This window comes from Pipistrellus kuhlii, unplaced genomic scaffold, assembly GCF_014108245.1.
Source record: "Pipistrellus kuhlii isolate mPipKuh1 unplaced genomic scaffold, mPipKuh1.p scaffold_m20_p_3, whole genome shotgun sequence".
Classification (NCBI taxonomy): domain Eukaryota; kingdom Metazoa; phylum Chordata; class Mammalia; order Chiroptera; family Vespertilionidae; genus Pipistrellus; species Pipistrellus kuhlii.
The window spans coordinates 73,984,689-74,006,362 of record NW_023425529.1 but is presented as its reverse complement, the minus strand read 5'-3'; the positions used below and the strand labels follow the sequence as shown (position 1 = coordinate 74,006,362).

The window sequence follows — 21,674 nt, the reverse complement described above, 5'->3', positions numbered from 1 at the left end:
TGTCCCTGAAAATTTGTGTCCTGGCATTTGAAAGGTAATGCAGGAAAGCCAAGAATGCGCTGACAACACAAATCCAGCCATGTGGTGTTAGTATATGGTTTAGTTCCTCCCAGGGTATTCATTTCATTATCCAACAAAACAAGTGGTGAAATCTGTCATTTTAAAGATTCCCTCACACATACAATCTAGAGTTATGATGAAAGTCTGACCATGCATTTACCTCAGTTCAAATCCTCCAATGACGATGCATTACCTGAAGGGTGAAGTCCAAACCCTCAACAATTATACAAGTTCTCTGGGACTTGGCTGGTGCTTATCTCTGCCAGTCCCCATATGGTAAATTTCATTCCTGTGTCACCTGCCTGCGAACAGTGGTCCAGCTGCGAACTCACCACTTAGTCTCAGAGGCCCTGACAGCCTCTCCCATTGTCTAGCTGAGATGGTTCCTCCTCACACAAACCCTTCCTAATGTGTTTGCCCTTCTTCCTTGCCCCCATCCCCACTGTGTTTAGTGATCTTACCCTGTGCTCCTGTAGCATTAAGAAAAACTGTGTGCTTAAAGCATACAGTAATCATCATTTTAGTTAACTGTCTACCTGCCTAAATTGCCCCATGTGGGTGTCCCTAGCTGGTGGCACAGCACCAAAATCTTGGAAAAGATTTTCTGAACCAAACTATGAGTTATTGAATCAAGCCAGGTGTATGTGTGACTGAATAGTTTACTGTAAGCATTCTGAATGTGTGTCAGCAATCTACTATTGGGTTTGGGTATTTACAATAGCAACTTGGTGCTTACTGACCTCATAAATGAGAAATGAGGTCAGTTGATAGTGAGGCGGTGACTTGTAAGGTAGGAGGAACATTGGAACTTCTGGTAGGCACTGATGACAATAGGAAGCAAACCTAACTGTATATGCAACTCTGCTCTACACAAACAAACATTCTTCAAACATAATTCTGCTCGGAGGAAGAAGTAATAAATGGGCCACTTGGGTTGTAGAAGAGAGTGGAGACCAAGATTTAAAAAAATGAAGCTGGGGCAAGTTGCTTGGCATTTTTGAGGAAATAACACAGTGGTTGAATGGCAAGTACCAGCTGGTGCTTGTTAATTTCAGATGTTTAAATGAAATGATTATGTACTACCAGTCACTGTACCCTTAGATAGTCTATCTCAATCAATACTACTAATAGGTGGTTATTTCTGCTCCCATTTTAAAGATTGGGAAAGTAAAGGTCAGAGAAAAATACCTATTGAAGATCTCATAGCTTGTCCATGGCAGAACCAATGCTACATTTGATCTATAATTCAACCCAATGTTTGCTTAGTAAATGATATTGCATATTCATAGAAAATAATGCTATATATGGTAAACAAAGGAGCCTTTATAATCATCAACCAAACACATTTGTGTATATAGTAGGGCCAGCACAGTAGTTAAAAATGTACCTTGTTTTTCCCTGGCTGGTGTGGCCCTGGTTGGTTGGATTGCCAGCCCATACATAAAAAAGTGGAGGGTTCGATTCCCAACCAGGGCATATACACAGGTTTTGGGTTGGAATGAGCCAGAAAAGATTTTAAGACATAGTGCTGTTGATGATGAAGAAGATGTTGATTTTGAAGCTCATTTGGTGTGTGCTAAGTGTGCGGGTTACATGTTTTATCTCTCCTAATTCTCTCCACCTGTGAGGGTGTGGTGTGATTATTCCATTATCTAGAAGGGGAAGGTGGGCTTAGAGAGGTTGAGCAAGTCGCACAGCATCTCACAACCAGATGTCATTAAATCTGATCTCTGTGCTCCTCCTCATCCCTAGCTTGGTGCTGCTGTCATCTTCCTTTTTTTTTTTTTTTTTACATAGATAAGATATTTTTGATCAATAATAATAAGACTGATACCTACAGTAAATGGAGTCTTCTTCCCAAATTACCAAAATGCTTCCTTTTATATATTTTTCCACAGTTTGTGCTGGTTAATAGTTAGCCGGTGCAATAGGCAAGGACAATAAGTTGTGCAGTTTTGCATACTGTTGTGTATTATCTCTGTCTAGAAAGACAGAAAAGTGACAATATGAGAATTTTTAGATGGTTCCATCTGAATGGTATTTATGGATATAAAACAGATGTGGTTAAGCAATTCCAACAAAATAATGTTTTAGTACTTAAGATCAAAGATATATTTAAATGTGGAGGAAGGAAGTTGGAGGATTAACAAGAAATGATGTTTTCAAATTTCACTTGTGGTTTGAAGACACCCATTTAATTCGTGATCAGAAGTTACCAAGGCAATCACAGTATTGCCTCAAAACACAGTGCCCTATACAGTGATTTTATATCATTCCTAGATTAATTTTCAGGATGCTCTTTGGATGCCAAGTTTTCAAAGTTCTAACATTTAAATAAATGTCACATTTTTTTTAAAAAGGTACACAAACCTGTACCATGGCCTCTTTTCATTTTTTTAAATTTGTATGTGTGTGTGTAAACTTAGCCCCAGTGAGGTTTGTTTTGTTTTATTTTAAATATATTTTTATTGATTTCAGAGAGGAAAGAGAGAGAGAGAGAGAGAGAGAGAGAGAGAGAGAGAGAGAGAGAGAGAGATCAATGATGAGAGTGAATCATTATCGACTGCCTCCTGCATGTCTCCCACTGGGGATTGAGCCCATAACCCTGGCATGTGCCCTTGATCAGAATCGAATCCAGGAACCTTTAGTCCATAGGCCAGCACTCTATCCAATGAGCCAAACTGACTAGAGCCATGTATATGTTTTTGTTAAGCAGGTAATCTTGGATTTGGGTGTAGAACTGAAAGGTTAATATTCCTGGCACCCATATAGCTTTTAAAGTCTTAAATAATATCCTATCCCAGAGAGCAAAGTCTCCCTCCTGCCTCAGTTTACAAATAGAAGCTCCAAAGAGTACCATAAATGAGAAGAGGCGCTAACATACCAGAATTAAGCAATGAAGAAGATGTGCAAAATGGTTTGTGCAGATTTGCCTCCTAAATCTTACAGCAGCTGCAACATATCTTTTAAATTTCATTGAGCTGGATCCACAGCTCCCAGGGTCCTCTCTCCATTTTCTGGGAAGTAAGTCTCCATTCTCTTCCATGTGGTAGGAGACTCTTTTGCTTTCGAAGCAGTCCTGTTTACTGTTTACATGTATGCTTCCATCTCCATTTGATTCCTCAGCAAAGCAGCTGCTTTGAGGAGCCCACAGGATTGTGCTGGTTATTTCCTATCAACCCTCTTTTTATCCCCGAAGAGGAAAGTTGTTGGTTTTTTTTGTTTGTTTGTTTGTTTTTCCCCCCCAACATGATTGAAAGGAGTTGAGGGTTTAAAGTATATTCGTCATATTATTATTATTATTATTATTATTATTATTTTATTTTATTTATTTTATTTTATTTTTTTTACACTAGGGAGCTCAGTTGATAATCTTCCTGAGTCTGCTTCAAGGAAGAATTTCAGAACATAAGATTGTTTACATTTACTTTGAAGGTTGTTCATTTGGAACTTTTTTTTTAAATAATAAAAGGTGTGATGCCAGTACTCATATCCTGATAGACTATAAAAAGCCTTCTCCTTTTGTTTCTGTTATATATCTTCTTTTCTCTACTGAATTTGGAGTCTCCTCCTACATACTGGAATTGAGGAGATTGGTAAGCATAACTGCCTGGATATCATGGTGGAAAGGCAGAATAAAAGAAAACAAGTCATGTGAGAGGAGAGCAGAAATCCTATGCCCACATTACTCTGAAGAAAAGGTAGCTGATTTTATTCTTTAGTCAAAATAGGAATGGGTCTGGATGACATAAAGGTTTCAGTGATTAAGTTCTCTGGTTTTTTTTGTTTGTTTGTTTGTTTTTGTTTGTGTGTGTGTGTGTGTGTGTGTGTTTTGGTGGGTTTGTTTGGTTTTTTTTTGGTTGTTTTTGTTGTTGTTTTTTGCCTGCTGTAGCAAGGATAACAAATAGAGGATAGTTAGCCAATGCTTGGGAAGAGATACGATTAGCATTTGAAAGTTCAACCAGTGTTATCATTTATGAACATGTTAGCTTTCAAATGAAATCATATTCCTTGTGTATTTCCAGTGCCAAATCATCGTGATTAATTTTTTTTATGAATGGTTGTTTAAGAAATTTTGAGGGATTACAGCTCATTGGAGAAACAGGGAAAAATTTATAGTTGCATTTTATACTGAACTAGAGGCCTGGTGCATGAAATTTGTGGACTGGGGGGACCCTCAGCCTGGCCCTCGGGGGATGTCCAACAGACAGTGCTGCCATGGAGGTGAGAGAGGCTCCCACTACCGCCACTGTGCTCACCAGCCATCAGCCTGGCTTCTGGTTGAGCAGCACTTTCCCTGTTGGAGTGCACTTACCACTGGGAGCAGCTCCTGTGTGGAATGGGATTGGGCCTAAATAGGCTCTTCAACATACCCCAAGGGACCCTGGATTGTGAGAGGGCACAGGCCAGACCGAGGGACCCCACTGGTGCATGACCGCTGGGCCGGGGAGGGACACAGGAGGTTGGCCAGCAAGAAAGGGACTGTGGGAGGGCTCCAAGGTGTGTCCAGCTCATTTCACTCAGTCCCGATTAGCTGGACTCCAGCAGCAAGCTAACCTACAGATTGGAGTGTCTGCCCCCTGGTGGTCAGTTCACTCATAGTGATTGGTTGACCAGTCAACTATCTGCCCTCTGGTGGTTAGTACATGTTATAGCAAGTGGTTGAGCCACCATAGGATATCATTAGCATATTATGCTTTGATTGGTTGAATGGACAACTGGACACTTAAAATATTAAGCTTTTATTATATAGGATTCTAAATAAACTGTAGAATTGTAGACTTTTCACAGACTTTGATTGCACTTACTGTAGGAAAGTACCTACATTTTTAAAAAAATATGTCCCTGCTCTGCCTTAGCCAGTGTGGCTCAGTTGCTTGGTTGGGCATCATCCTGCACATGGAAAGGTTGCCAGTTTGATTCCAGGTTGGAGCATGCCTGAATTGTAGGTTCAATCACCAGCAGGGGGCATGCAGGAGGCAGCCAATGTCTGCTCTCACATCAGTATTTCTCTTCCTCTCTCTTATCTCTCTAAAAAAAAAAAAGTTAAATAAATAAATAAATAAATAAATAAATAAATAAATAAATAAAACAAACTATGGTCTTGATGGGTCAACTAAGGAAAGTAACTTCATATTATACATCGCTTTAAAAAGGGAGCTCTGGTGATTTTAAAGGCAGTTCAGCATTTTGGCTTATTGTCACAGTTTCTTGCCACATCTACAAGGAAAGGCATTTTCCACTGGTTGTTTACTTACTGAAAATTGTTTATTGATCTATTTACTACCAAGAAAGCCCTGCCTAGAGGCTAGAGATACAATAGTGAGCAAAATAGTTACATTGTTCCTGCTCCTCATGGAGTTTACAGTCTATCCCTGGTTTTATATCCTAATTTTTCATGGAGCTAGAGAAGTATTTAAAGGTACAAAGGCACACACACAAAATAAACTTACAAAGAAAATGGTTAAAAGTTCAAAGTGAGACCCATTTAGCCAATGTCATGTTTTGGATAATTAAAACAATATTGTGACGTTACACTTGTCATCATTAGAATTTTGCAGTATTTTTAAAATTAAATTCTTATTGTTAAAAATATTACAGCAATACTTTCTCCTTCTCCCTCCCCCCAGGAACCCATTGTCCCCCAAATGTCTCTTTTTTCTCCCCATTGACCCTTTCTAGCTCACCCCCTGTCCCTTCCCTAGGACAAAAATCTTATGTTTATCCTTCACTCACTCATTTAAAAAGGATATTTGAAGGCTTCTCTGTGCTCAGCACTGTTGTATGAACGAAACAGAAACTGAAAGAATCTGCCTTATGGTGCTCAAACTCAAGTGCAGGAGACGGATAATAAGCAAATCTGGTGGGTGATGTTGCAATGCCGTTGTGTGAATATGGACACCATCTGCCGAGGATTGAATCCTGCATTATCCAGACTTGTCTGAGCCCCATTTCACATACTGAGTATATTCACTTTTTAAACAATTTGGGTCTTGCTATCGCCAGGGTCTGCACTACATAAAAGAGATTTTGATCAGAGGAGCACTTTTGTAGGTACTTTGCAATGCATGCAACCCACAGAATTGAAAGAGCCTGTATAATAGTAGGGGTCAGTCTAAGGCACTAGAGCTAAGGAGGAAGAACAAGACAGAATCCTCACCCTCACACTATTTACATTCTTGTCAGAGGGACAAGCCATAAACAAATAAACTCATTGGGGTATGAAGATAATTCCTGGTGAAAATTTTATTGCAGTTGAAATAAAACAGTGATAATAAAAGTTGAAGCTGCCAGTACTTAGGTTAGCTGGAAAGGCTTATCTGAGAAGATGATATTTGAACTGAATCTTGAATGAAAAAGAAGGACTTGCCGCTTGCAGAGCCCAAGAGGGGAAAAGCTTACAGCACCAAGTGCAAAGGGCTTCAAGCAGTAAGACATCTCAAGTGTTTGAGGAACAGACAGGAGGCCAGTGTGGCTGGAATGTGGTGGTGGGGGAGGGCCTGGTAAGGGATGGGCATGGAGGCGGGCAAGTCTACATTACTTACCTCCTTGTAGGCCTGGTCAGGAGTTCATTGTAAATTGTAGATGTAATGGAAAGGCCCTCAGAGATTTTAAGCAGACAGCGGTGTTTTATATCCCCAGAAGACCACACTATTGTAAGTAAAAGTATACAAGCAAAGAAGGCTATTTAGAGGGTGCTTTCAGTCTTCCAGGCAGGAGTTGACAGAGAGATGGGAATGTTTCAGGATACATGTTACTGCTAGAACTGAGAGGACGTGACAGACTGCGTGTAGAAACAGAGTAATGGAGGGAATCAAGAATGGCACCCTGATTTTTGGCTCGAACCACCATGCTCCCAGTCTGGAACTGACATTCCTGCGGATTGTTCTAGTGATGGTTGAAAACATTAGTGATGATAACTGTAGTGGACATCTTTGAAGGTGTGCTGTTTTCAGGTACTATACTAAGTGCTTTAACACACCTAACTCCATTTAATCCTCAACAAGGCTGTGAGATGAGTTCTGTGTTATGCACGTGTTACTGGTGGACCAACTAAAGCACAGGACAAGGAATAATTTTGCAAAGGCCACAAGACTAGTCAGTGGCAGAAGAGAAATTAAAAAACTGGCAGCCTAATTCTGGAATCCCTGCTGCCCAGCACGCCACGCCCCCCACTCTCTGCTGTTCTTTTTTTCTATGCATGGGTTAAACACACTGTTTTCTAAAACTGTTTTGGATTCCTGCTGAAGCTAAAGTTGACTTTTGAAACCCTGCAGTTTAGGTTAACATTCACCCATTGCCCAAACAAGTGGGCCTCCCTTTTGCATCAGGTGGAGAGGAGCCTACCCTGCCGGCTTTGGGGGAGTTGGTCCAATCCAAGTGCAGGAGGCAGTTTCACAACTTCTTTTTATCAACTTTCCTGTGCTGATCTTTAATCTATGGGGAGGCAGAGCATAAGTGGGATTGGGACATTCCCTGTTAGTATAGCTTTAATTCTGAAGCCAACACTGAAAGCATTAGTAAGAATGATAAAATAATAACTATAGCATTAACAAGTCGTGTCATGATCCGCATTGTGCCGTTCTTGTTGTGGGTGCTTTACATAACTGTCTTATTTAATCTTTCAAAAAGTCAAAGAAATGTGATCATCCCAAGGAAACTGAGCCCAGGAGAGTTTTCATAATCTGTTTAGGTAACAGCATGCAAGTTATGGAACCATGATTTGCATCTAGGTCTCACTTTTGCTGATGTTGCTCTATTCTAAACATCACCTCTTTCATAAGCAATGAACTTGCAATTTACTGTGCTTCAGGTGGCAGATAGATATCCAGAGGAACATGTCCTGGGCATATCAGAGGTAAATTGCTTTGTGGTGCTTCAAGTAGTAAAATTGCATTAACATTCTCATGGATTGCCAATCAAAAAGGGCTCTTTATAAAAAAAAATTTAATATGACTCTTATTTGAATTTTGAAATATGAATGAAAAATTCCCAAGGAACATCTAGACTAGCCTTTATGAGACATAAATGCTTAATAACTTGGGTTTTTTACTCCTAGTATTGCTTAAGGTTTAGTTGCAGACAGTATAATCCACTCTAGTTAGTCAAAAAGAGATGCATTGAAATGTATCTGATGGCTTATAAAACCACCAGCAGGCCCAGAAGAACAGGCCTAGAAGAGTATGCTTCCAGAATACTGCAGCACTAAGAACCCAGTTAAGCCCACTGCTCTGTGTAGCTGCTACAGCCAGTGCAGGAAGCTGTTACTGCTGCAGATTGCATGGTCTAGTTGCCCCAACACCACCCAAGTCAGCAAAATGCATGTCTAGCCTCCAACTTCTCATGCCTAGGATTTTCTTCTATATCAAACCCTGCAGTGTGGTACCTGATGGGCAAAACCTAAACTCATCTGCAGCTATAGCTAAATGCAAAGGAGTCTAAGAAATACAGATTTCAGTTTTGCAACCATCACAGTATAGAAGGATATGCTAGGAGAGAGCTGGAGAGGGAATTGGAAGAAGTCATCCACAGTATCCACCACACTGGCTACGTTTAACTTTTCTTTTTGAGATTCCTCTAAATTGAGAGCATCTGCTATGTAGCCCTTGAACCCTAGTGCCACCTTGTACATATACTTTTGAGATTTTTGTTTGTTTTTCGTAATAATATAGCATCCAGAACAAGTACAGCCTAAATAGCATGACTCAGACTTGAGAGAGTACCCAAGAATTGCATGAAGGGCTAGTTAAAAGTGCACATTCCTGAGATATACCGTCAGAAAATTGGATACCTCACTACGCCCAGGAATCTGCACCCTAACTAAATACCCTAATAATAGCATTTTGATCTAAACCTAAGGTGGCCATCTTCCTTTGTTCCATAAAAGGGGGGACATTTCAACATTTTATTCAGTTCAACCAAAGGCTATTGGTGCATCCAGCATACATTGTGTAATTGGGGAAACTCATGCTGTGACCTTTGCAGATTGGGCTTGTCATCTGATGTGATAAAGAAACTGATCAAGATTGTGGGTGTTTCTGAACTCATGACCTTTAGCTTCATTGGTTTTCATGCTGTTTAGAGGTAAAGCAGGGTGCAAAGATTTGATTTGTTTTAAGGTAGTCAGAAACCCAGGTGTGGAAAAACATCTTATTGCCAATTTCCTGAGCTGCTTCCTGACAGTGTTTTTTTCTAATTTAAAGGCCCTATGTGACCAAACTTGTCAGACTACCAGTAGCTGATCTGACAAGACATCTGAACACATTTAATTTCAATGGTAGGGAAAATACATGAGAAGTTCAAGAGAGTTCAGGCATTCAGGCCAAATTCAACACATGGGATCAGATAGCAACTGGAGCACTGCACTTATATTTTAGCTCTCAGTAGTTTGGAGATCAAAAGATTCTATAGATTTTGAAGAATTGCAGGGTTTTTTACTTTCCTGAGATTACAATTTCAGAAGTGAGTCACAGACTTGGAAGAGTGTGAGTTACGGTTTATGTTTTTGTAGCTGTTTTTGGAAAGTTTATCATGGTGGTTCAATGTGAAGAGCAACTATTTGACATGATAGTGAACAATGCCATCCAACAAGAACAGGTGCCCATAGAGTGCTGAAAGTCAGTATGTGGATTCAAGAACTGTCATGAATTTTTATATTTTTTTGCTGTTTCTATACCTTGGCCAATGTTGGGGTCTGTCTCTCTTATCTCTTTGAAAATACATTGAGTGGCCAGATTATTATGATCTCTGAACGCATAATAATTTGGTTACTCAATATGTATCTTATATAATAAATGGCTAATATGCAAGTTGTCCCCTTGACCAGGAGTTTGAACAGCATGTAGGCTGGCCAACTGCCCATTTCCCCTCCCCCTGGACAGGCTGACTGGAGCCCACACATGCACAAAATCATGCACCACCAAGTGGGCAGATTATTATGCATTCAGAGATCATAATAATCTGGCCACTCAATGTATATTCATATAGCAAAAATATTTGCAATGGATATGCTCATCTAGGTTCAACATTGAGCTAGCACCCATCAGTTTTTGGGCTTGTTTGGTTTGGTGCATATCATCATTCTCATAAAATTGATTAGAATTTGTCCTCAAATTCTAGCATTTCCTTAAAATCCAGTGGGTTTATACTGTTTAAGGGGCTCCCCCTCCCTGCTTTTTATTTAACTGCTAAAGACCTATATATTACCATTGTTTCTAATGAATTTCCACTGCTAGCACAAATGCTTATTCTATCACATATATCTCTATCAAAAATAATAGCAAAACTTGAACACCTAGGCCCTAGATTCTAGTCTGAGCTAGAAGTCATTGACAGTGATTGTCATGCAATGGCAAAGCCTCTGAGCTCACCTGGCTGTTATTAACCACAGAGGAGTTGTTCCTCCTGAAAGACCATGTAAGAAAGAGGAAGATCGTTTTAGCCCCACATCTTCCCTTCTACAGACTGAACTTAACTTTCTAGCCCTTCCAGATATTACCCACTGTCTTCCTCACTCTCTAGGCAAGCTGTTGTAGTGTATCCTTGAAATTCCCCACACTCATTTATCCCTGTGGTCCATCCACTACGGCCTGACTCACTAGGGAAACTGTCTTCATCAAGGTCAACTCCACTAGGCTCAGCAACCATCAGGTTGACATCTTGTAGTGCTTGCGTTACTGATCGTTCTCTCTGTTCTGTACATTCTTTTCCAATGGCCACAGTGCCCCACAATCAACCGATCTGTCTCTCATGTACTTGCTTCTCACCCTCTCATCTCCCAGGCAGATAGTTCTTTCTCCTGATACCAGTACAGTGCTATTTTTCAGGGGGTTTGGTGATAACTGGCAGTTGCCAGCTGCCACCTCTCCTACATATCCTGGCTCAGAGAAAAGCACCACTTTTTCCTGTCACCCAAACTGGTACCTGGAAGTCATTTGAGACTCCTCTCCTTTTAACCCCCCTCGCTTTCTGTAAACCACCAAGTCCCTTCCATTCCAATTTCATATCCTATTGGACTTGTCTCTCTCTATTCCCACGGCCACTCACATAGGTGGGGCTACCCTCACTTCAACTCTGAATGACTCCAGTGACCTCCTACCTGGCCTCCTGTTCCCCTGGCTTATTGCCCCCTCCCCCAGGCTATCCTTTATTCTGACATCTGATAAGCCTTTCAAAAATAAATCAGATTTATATATATATATATATATATATATATATATATATATATATATATATATTTTTTTTTTTTTTTTAATTGACTACAGAGAGGAATAGAGATATAGCAACATCAGTGATGAGAAAGAATCAGCTGCCTCCTGCACACCCCACACTGGGAGTCAAGCCCGAAACCTGGCATGTTTCCTGACTGGGAATCGAACCATGACCTCCTGGTCCATTGGTTGATGCCCAACCACTGAGCAACACAGGCCAGGCAATAAATCAGATTTTGATACCCTCCTGCTTAAAGACCTTCAAGAGCTCCCAATCAGTGCCTTTAAGATAGAAAAAACAACTCAATTAGCAAAACTGCACATTTCCCTAGCCTCTTCTATTGTCCCTTATACCTTGAAAAGTATTTCTTCACAGTATCATAAACCTGAGTTCTGTGAAAATGTACCTTCACTTCTCTGGGCACCTGCCAAGCCTCTGTCAGGGGTCTCCACCCAGTTGCCTTTGATCTATCTGGCTCCTTTCTACTTCTCTTTGAGGAGTGTGTCACCTCCTCCCAGGAGCTATCACTGAGCCCCTCCCTCCATTTCCACCTCCAACCCCCAAAGTCAAGTTTATCTGTCCCTCTTGGGCCCTTCCCCCTCACAGCCCTGCTGTGGTCCCTAGCAGTTTGAACTTTCAGAGGCCAAAGTCCATATCTTGTATGCCTTTATCTTATGCACTTACCAAGTACTTAGACAAATTTGTTGAATGAATAAGTAGCTTTTCTTAAACGTCTGAAAGCACTTGATTTTGTATTTATTTATCAGCAGGAACAACTTTACACTTTATTTCTTGGGTTTCTCCCCTCCGTCTAGCTTGTGATTTTCTTTAAGCTACAGCAAAGTGTAACTTGATTTACTTGTTTACCCAGCCTAGTAGTAACATGGCACTGTGGTTTCAATTAGAAACTGATTTAGATTAAGGGGCCCATGTGCCTTCCAAGGCATAGGCATTTTAAATAAAACTAAATAGTTCATTAAATGTAGATGAAATCAGCTTTATGTTTGACTGGTAAGGCAGTTTTATTTCTAGTGCTGTGTAGGTCTTCCTTTAAACTCAATTTTGGGGATTTAGTAGCAGAGTGGCTAGAGCAAGTTATTCAGTTTCATTGAATCCTATTTTACTCACCAGCAAAATAGGATAATAACATCCACATGGTCCATGGGAGGTTATCCTAATATATAAAAACCCAGGGTCCATAACGACTGACCAAAGGCTCGACTTAACACCAGAAGTCAGTCCTGCAGTCAGACTGCTGAGAGGGCTGTGGATCAGACCCAGAGAGAGGCCTGAAGAGAGAGGCAGGGTCTGATCCTCAGCCTCTATGGCAGCTGTTGATCAGCCATTGCCTCTCTCTTTCTCTCTGAGCTTCATCAGCAGCCATGCCTCTGTTTCTCTTCAGGCCTCCACAGGGACTGCTGATCAGCCCTGCCCCTCTGATAAGGCCTGGAGATATACCTGGAGATACTGACTGGCATAGAAACCGGCCAATCAGAACCAAATCTGTGTGAACTGTGAAGAAGCAATGGTTTCCTAGGAGGTGGAGCTTTTGACAGACTAGCATAGAAACTGACTAATCAGAACAAAATCTGGGTGAACTGTTAGGAGCCTAGCTGCCTAGGAGGTGGAGCTTTTGATGCTGAGTGGCATAGAAACTGACCAATCAGAACCAAATTGGCCAGCAGGGGAGGGTAGTTGGAGGTGAGATCAGGCCTGAAGGGAGAGCAATTAGGGGTGATCAGGCAAACAGAGGCAGTTGGGGGCAACATCAGGCCATCAGGGGAGGACAGTTGGGGGTGAGATTAGGCCAGCAGGGGAGGGCAGTTGGGGCAACCAAGCTGTCAGGGAGTGCAGTTGGGGGTGAGATCAGGCCAGCATGGGAGGAAAGTTGGGGGCAACCAAGCCAGCAGGTGAGGGCAGTAGGGGGTGAGATCAGATCAGCAGGGGAGAGCAGTTAAGGGTGATCAGGCAGGCAAGCAGAGGCAGTTAGGGTGATCTGGCAGGCAGGCAGAGAAGTTAGGGGCAATCAGGTAGGCAAGCAGGCAGAGGCAGTTAGGGGAAATCAGCAGGCAGGCAGGTGAGCAGTTAGGAGCCAGCGGTCCCAGATTTCAAAAGGAATGTCTGATTGGAGAGGGTACAGGCTATGCTGTGGAAACCCTCCCTCCATGCATGAATTTCATGCACTGGGCTACAAGTATGAAAAAATATCAGCAAACTGTTCATCCTGTGCATGGCCCTTAGTTGGAATCAATATATGCAAGTGATTTACACTCCAGTACCATTTACATTTAGAGTAAGTACTGACTATCATAGAGTGATTTTCCTGTAGATGGAATATCTTGAAATCCTTAAATTCTCCTTTCACATTAAAGCCACTGCCTGTCTGCCTTTTTGTGTTAAGCAATTCCTTTCTAAAATATTTTAGTGATCACCAATATTTTAAAATATTTTTATTTAACTTCACAAAAGGGCCTACATGGAAAGAGGGTGAAGAATATGTTCACAAGATTTCTGCGTGCCAACTTGGATTTCCAGCTGGTTTGAATTTTCACTCAGCTCTACTGTCAGCATCAGCTTTCCTGATAGCAATAATGTTTAAAAAAGGCACAAAGCTGCTAAGTGTTCCTTTGCCCCTTTGAGATGACTGGACAGTCATGAGAGAAGAATCTGTGTGGGATGATTAGGTATTTTCTCTTAGTGTTTAATGGTAAGTTTACAAAAAAAATAGAAAAACCTGAAGGACAAGATCATGTGGAACTGAATGGTTATTCACTGAACAGGAATCTGTCGTGGGTTTCCCTCAAGATCATTTTCGAAGGATATGGTTCATGTGAACTCAGAAGACCTGAACTCGGGACTGATTACTCTACCTGTGTCTTGGTAACTTGCTTTCCTGGCTCTGGGTAGCCGAGCCAGTTGGCTCTCGTCCAAAGCACATTTGGGCTGCAAGGCAACTGCCTGCTTCACTAGCTGGCATTTGAGATTAAAGAGAAGATGGATGTTATTTTTGGCAGCAGCTGCTGTTTTGTTCGGGGCAGTCTTAATGCCATTTTGTAAGTCTGTGCATACAGCAAACGGGCTGCATGGACTACGCACTACCTTTTTGACTTGGAGGAGCCTATGATGTGGATGCTAGCAGAGCATATTTGAAAGCCGCTTCTCACACTTATAGAAAAGTCTGTTTTTTTCTAAGTTTAGAAGATTGGGATCTTCAGGTTTCTTGAACAGCACAAATTCCCCCAATCTTCTTGGGCTGCACCAGTGTTCATTTCTACCAGAGGAAAGAAGTCTGCAAAGTCACCTCTGTGTTCTAACACATGTTCAGATCAAGTGACTCGTTGACGTTAGGGGCACTGCAGCTCCTTTTCCTGGCAGGCGGCGTTTTACTGTAAGGAAGGCTTTTAGGTTCAGGAAGAAGCGATAATTGAGTGAATATTCCACTGGGGTCTGATGAGATTGATTCTCAACAAGAATGAGATTTAGGCAAGACCTTTGCCTTCGGGGTCTCCAGCCTCATCTTCCTGTAACCTTTCCCCAAGGCCCCTTTAAAGTGCCTTTCCAGTACTTTCTGCCAGTGTTAAAACCTGCTCCCCCCAGAAGACCTGCTGGCTCTGTCATTCACAACTGAGTATGAATTTTAGTCACTATTGCTTCCCTTCGCCAGGACTGTTTCTGTTGCAGTCCTAATAATGCACACATATTTCTCATTAGTTTTTTTGTTTTTTTTTTTCATCATGTAAGTAACTTGAAGGCCAATTTTAGCAATGAAAAGGTTATTGGAATTTTGTGTGCCATGGGGAGTATAGGGGAGGACACTTAACAGATGTCTATAAATAAAAAATAAAATCTAGAACAGTCGACAATACGATTAGTTTACTATGTCTGTGTAACGAAAGGTTATCATGAAACGAGAGGTTATCACACAACGATCGTGACCTACAGAAAAAGTTGTAGGGCGCTAAACAAAGTAGCCAAAGAAACATTAATGTGCAGAAGCAGAGATTGTTTCAGAAAAAAAACAAAACAACAACACAGTGAGATGCTTACGCAAACTGAAAAGATACATTTGAGAGAAGTCATAAACCCAGGGACATTTAGTTTCATCCTCCTATCTCCAAGGGTGTGGGTGCACACTTGCCCACATGCTTAGACAACCTGTATGGCTTATTGGAGTTTCCAGAACTTAGAGAAAGAGGAAGAGAAAGAAAACAGAGATAATTACTTTTTCTGATATATTGGAACACCTCACTTAATTGGGAATAGGTAGTCTGTCAACTGAAGCTACTCTACCCACAGAACCAAGAAATACATTGTAGAAAAAAAAAATGCATCTGGACCCCAAATGAGTGTCAAAACACCTGCCGCAAAGGCCACACTCTTTGTTCATGGACTGACTTACCAGGTCCTTTCTCTGACAGTTTCATTCCGATGGTTTCGAAGCACCCGTTTCCCTGGCTCCCTAGCACTCGCAAACACAGAAACCACACAGCAAATAGCTGCACAGCACCTGCAGTTTGGAAAGTTTTGGTTTGGTTCCCATCAGCACTCTGTGAGACGGGTGAGGGGAAAGTCGCCCTCATCCTCATTGGAGAGACTGATATGCAGCTACCCAGCGAGATTAACTGGCTTGTTTGAGGTTCCAGGATAAGGGACTCAGAGGTTTTCCTGGATACACGTTCTGTACTCTCCCATCACACCAGTCGTTTTCAAAAGCCTGTGTTTTTTGTATGTTTTTTTTCTTCCCTTTCTTGCCCTTGGAAACCTTTGTTCAAACAAAATCTTACCCAGAAGCATGAACAAATAAAACAGAAAAAAGGCCGAGCTGCTTTGCTTGAAGCAGGGGCGGGGCCGGGGGTGGGGGGGAGGGGGAGAGGGGGAGACACTGACTGGGGCAGTTTCTTTTTCTTACGAGGAACAGCTTGGACATTGGGCAACTACTCCGCTCATTCATTAATTCATTCAGAAAGTAAGTTTATTGAGCTCTGACTTATTTTTATGTTGCTTCTGTAACAAACCACTGCAAATTTGGTGACTTAAAATAATATAAATTTATTATATTAGTTTTGGAGACTCGGAAGTCCAAAGTGGGGCTTTCTGAGCTAAAATTGAGGTGTCGGAGGGACTGTGTTCCTTGCTGAAGGCTCGAAGGGAGACTGGTTCCTTGCCTCTGTTCAGTTTCTAAAAGCCACTTGCATTCCTGGGCTCCTGGCCCAGCCTTTCTGCTCAGTGCCAGCAACGTCAAGTCCTTATGCCACCTCTTCCGGACCCTTCTCTCTGGCCAGAGCTGAGAAAGGTTCTGTGTCTGTAAGGACCTGACTGATTCAATGGGTGGGGCTTAGAGAACTTGGGATAATTTCTTTATCTCAAAATCCTTAATCTTATCTCATCTGCAAAGCCCATTTTGCCATATAAGGCCCTGTATTCAGAAATTCCCAGAATTAAGACCGGCCATCCTTTTGCCCTCACTCCGCCTACCACACACCCTACGTGGGCCATGTGCAGTGTTTGCCATCAAGACTCTGCCAGCTAGAAATGGGCATTGTTAACAGGTAAACTGAGAAACACATTGACAAAAACTAAAATAAAAATTTTTAAAAAGTCACTTAAACAAGCAGTCATTTAGAGCCACTTGGAAGATGACAGGCACAGCTTTGTTACTGTGATGCTCCCGCCCAGCTTTATGGAGGTGTGATGGACAAATAGAAGTTACAGATATTTAAGGTGTACAGTATAATGTTTTAATGTATGCATACATTGTGAAATGATTACCCCAATTTAGTTAGCATATCATATTCATTACCTCACAGAGCTCCCGGGTACTTGTGAGATCTACTCTCTTATTAAATTTCTTATCAATTACAGTCGCCATGCTGTACATTAGTCTCCAGAACTTACTCGTCTTATAATGGAAAGTTTGTACCCTTTGATCAATATTTTCCCTTTCCTCTCATCCCCTGGCCTCTGGTTACCACTATTCAATTCTGCTGTCTGTTACTGTGAGTTCAACTTTTTTTTTAAGGTAGGTTCCACATATAAGTGAGATCATGCGATATTTGTCTTTCTGTATCTGGCTTATTTCACTTAGCCTTCCCTTTATATGATGAACTTGACTCGTCGACGAAAAGCAGTTTAATATTTCTGCCCACTGTTTAAGAAATCAAGGAAGTGTTTGTACTATATATTAGAAAGGTCTCTGTATAGAATAAGTAATACTGAAAAATTACTTTTCCGTATAAAGAAGTAAGCTCCGCATTTTAGCCCTCTCCCAGGAATTCTGACAAAGGGAGTGAGTTGCCATGGCTCTGCAGAGTTCTCCGTGCATTTCTGCCTTCACTGCTTCTCCTTCCTAATGTTTACTTATGCCAGATTGAGTTATTAGATTTTACGCAAGGTGAATATTCCTTATTGGTAGCAAAGTATATACAGAATTAAATTACAATTTGAGTTTACTTAATGCTTTAAAATAAAGTGCTTCAAGAAATATAGGTGTGTCTGGGATATTTGAGTATATTAAGTTACAATGTACATTGTATACAGTGAGCTAAATCCTATCTGTACAGATGTCTGTATATAGCTGCTGCAAAAAGCAATATTGAAGCTGCTCTCTGCTTGAGACCTAGATTTCGCGCCTTCTTGTCTTCCTAAGGACATTGCTCAGCCAGTCCCCTCCTCCGACCTGCACTGCCAATTGCACCTCCTCTGGGGCCATCCCCACAGACATAGGGATATCCCAGTGTTTCTTGCCAACTGACACCCCACTTTGTTTTTTGTTTGTTTGCTCTCCTTTGAAGGACACCCTTTAAAAGACCTGTCTATATTCACTGCGTGTAATTACTCTCCTCTCATGTTCTCTTAAATCCACTCCAAACTGGCTTTTTCCCATAACTGTTTCAATAAAAATGTTCTTGTTAATGTCACCAATGATGTCTGTTCTGCTAAATCCAAGTGGTCAGTTCTCCGCCCTCATCTTACTTGACCTGTTGTATTTAACGAAATTTGACAGTTTGGCTTTCAGTTCTTTATTTTTCCCCCACTTGGCCTCCTCCTACTTTTTAGTTTCTTTGTCAGGGTCCTTTGTAAGTTCTCAATCTTTTGCCAGACCTCTTAAGGACACAGCACTTGGGGCTCCATCCTTAGTTCTTTTTTCTATTCGTACTCAATCCTTGATCTCATCTACTCTTTTGCTTAAAATTCTATTCTATAGCAAAGACTATTGTATTGATATAGCCAGCCCAAACTTTCCTCCTCCTGATCTAATAACATCAGGAGGATATCTCAAAGACATTTCAAACTTAGCACACCCAAAACCCCACTTCCGATCTGTCCTCCAAACCTTCTCTATCCTCAGCCCTTTCCATGTCAGCTGATGGAAACACCACCTTTTCAGTTGTTTAGGCCAGAATCACTGGAGTCATCTTTGACTCTGTCAAATCATATTCCATCTGTCGGGAAATCCTACTGGTTCAGCCTTGATGAGACATCCACTTCTGGTCAGCGAATGCACTGCTACATTCCTTTCTTGCTTGGATGAGAGCAGCGATTTTTAATGGTATGCCTCAAGAATTTTAAAAACATATAATGCCCAACTATTTAATCAGGAGTACTGACCTCTTTTCCCTTAAATTGTCAAATAAAAAAAGAACAACAACCAACACAACAATAGCTGTCCAGTGTGAACAAATCAAAATTATACCTAATTTTTGTCAGATTGGGAAAAAATATATAGATTTTTTTTTTTGGTATGCTGCAGAATTTTAGTAATTAGTTATGTATGCCATGAGATGGAAAGATTTGAAAATTGCTGGATTAGAGCAATAACCCCAAGTTTCTTTTTTCTACTTTGTTAACCTAAAGGCTCTCACCACAGTAATCAAAGTAATCCTTTTTTTAAGACTTTAATTTTTTTTTGGAGTAGTTTTAGGTTCACAGCAAAATTGGGAGGAAGGTAGAGACATTTTTTATATGCCCCCTGCCCCACAAATTCATAGCTTTCCCTTTTATTAATAGTCTCCACCAATTTGTTACAATAGTCCCCATACATTTGTTACAATCGATGAGCCTACACTGGCCCATCTTAGGCAGTTTATGTTAGTGTTTACTCTTGGTGTACATTCTGTGATTTGGACAAATGGGTAATGACATGCATCTACTAATACAGAGCATATTTACTACCCTAAAGTTCTCTGTGTTCTGCCTATTCATCACTGCCCCTTCCAAACCCTGGCAACCTCTGATCTTTTTACTGTTTCCATAATTTTTGCCTTTCCCATAAAGTCATTGTCATTGGAATCACAAGTATGTGGCATATTTCACTGGGTAATATGTGTTTAAGGTTACTCCATGTATTTCATGTCTTGATAGCTCTTTTTGTTTTATCACTGAATAATAATTCCATGTCTGGATGTACTCCACCTGAATGCTTTATTTAGCCATTCACCTCCTGAAGGACATCATGGTTGCTTTCAAGTTTTAGCAACTATGAATAAGCTGCTACAAAATCAGTGTGCAGGTTTTTGTGTGGACACAAGTGTCCAGCATCTTGGGGTTGATACCAAGGAGTGTGATTGCTGGATCGTATGGTACAAACGTGTTTAATTTTGTCAGAAACTGCCAAATAGTCTTTTTTACATAGGTATATTTACATACATATACATACATATACATAAATACATATGCATGTGTATATGAGAGGGTTAAGTTATGTTTTGCACAGAGGTTTACACATGATGGGAGGGCCGGAGGTATGGTGGGGTACCAGACCATGTATGCTCTGGCCTCTCCGTTCTCTCTGACAGTGTCTTCCACACCCCTGTTTGCTGTTGCTGCTCCTTAAACACAGCAGACACCGCTAGTAGACCTTGGGGCCTTCACACCCCTTTTCTCTCTGCAGCACTCTTCCACAGACACCCGCCTGGGCCACTCCCTCCGCTGCAGCCAAGCTGTGATAGAACAGAGCCTTCTCAGTGAGGCGTGCCAGGTATCATCCTGCTTACACTTTCAAGCTGTGCCCCCACATTCTGCAGTCCTGGAAAGAAAGGGGGCCTTTTCTCTAGACTCAGGGAGGCCTGGGGATTCGGCCCTCTCTGCATCCTTTTTACAAGAACTCAAGCAATGCATAGGCATAGGGCTATACTTGAGGGGAATCCTGCGGGCATTTCTAGGTCGCAGAACAAACACCTGTATGTGCGTTATTGTTGAGATTTACTCGTGATAAGTAGCTGTGATGGAGAATGAATGGAAGTTCATCACATGCTCCTGATGGGGATGCTCAACTTTCAAGGTATAAGCCCCTAAAGGGGCCTGCCCACCAGAAATCATCTGTCGCTGCCATACACGTGCTATGCAGACATTAGAGACTGCCTGCCGGGGTCCTGAGACGGGGCTCTGCTGATGCTGGGCATGCCCCTGTTGCCTGTCCTGCTTCCTTTTTAAAGCTGGGTGCTGAGGGAAGCCTCTGATGCCTCGTGAGTGTGATTGTCAACTTGAACCTAAGACTGCTGATGCCAGTAGAGCAGAATAGGCATTTTAATCCTAATTTTCTTACCTTGATCTATTTTGTATTTTTCCATGGCATGAAACACCTTTTGACATTCTGTATAAGCTTGTTATAATTTTGGTTATGGTCTGCCTTCTCTCATAAGCCTCATGAGGGCAAGGATTTTTCTGGGCCCCCCCACCATATTTTACTAATATGTCCCAAGCATCTAGAACAGTGCTTGGCACCCACTAGGTGCTCAGTATTTTCTGAATGAATAAGTGAACAAACAAATGTTTGTTTAGTGTTTCTTCAATGCCAGGAATAGGGCATGGTGAAGAGAAGAAACTGGGTAACAGAATTTTATTTCTGAGAGCCTAGAATATGAATATGATCATTAGTGAGATTGGCCATTTACATAGACTCTTTGGGGGATTTCCCAACTCATATCACAGATGAGATATATTATATGTTATATTGCATGTTTTATAACATACCACACATCACAAATTTATTTTTATTTTCTTTACACATTTCATGTTACATGTTGTGTGTTACATATTACATATTACGCATTACGTATTACACATTACATATTACATATTATATATTATGTTATGTGTTATATGTTATATGTTATATGTTATATGTTATATAATTATACTAGGAGGTGCTCATGAATTCATGCACCTTGAAAGAAACTATAGGCTGTGAGGCTGTGGTGGGCACAGGGACAGGTCTCGGCCCATCCTCTATGTGTCTGTCTGGCCCCTTCCACCGTGGTCCCTGGTCCCCTCTCTGCTGGCAGCCCCACTCCTGCCACCACCTCTGATGATGCTAGCTCTGCTTGCACCCACTTACAGCATGGAGCAATTGGGGTCAGCACTGTCAACTGGTGTGAGGGGGGACTGCTGCCCCAATTGCTCCT

At 41.4% G+C, this 21,674-nt stretch overlaps 1 protein-coding gene across 8 annotated transcripts in view; it reads left to right on the top strand.

Annotated features, from left to right (window-relative positions):
• The window catches only part of KITLG (KIT ligand), an 89,343-nt gene that overhangs the window by 13,033 nt on the left and 54,636 nt on the right, over positions 1–21,674 (top strand). For 5 of the 8 annotated variants that reach the window (XM_045588326.1, XM_045588327.1, XM_045588324.1 and 2 more), the window contains exon 2: positions 7,874–7,918. The exons of the other annotated variants lie outside the window; for them this stretch is intronic. In XM_045588326.1, the coding sequence (XP_045444282.1) occupies positions 7,874–7,918 (45 nt within the window). The remainder of the gene's footprint in view (positions 1–7,873; positions 7,919–21,674) is intronic. 8 annotated transcript variants of the gene reach the window in all.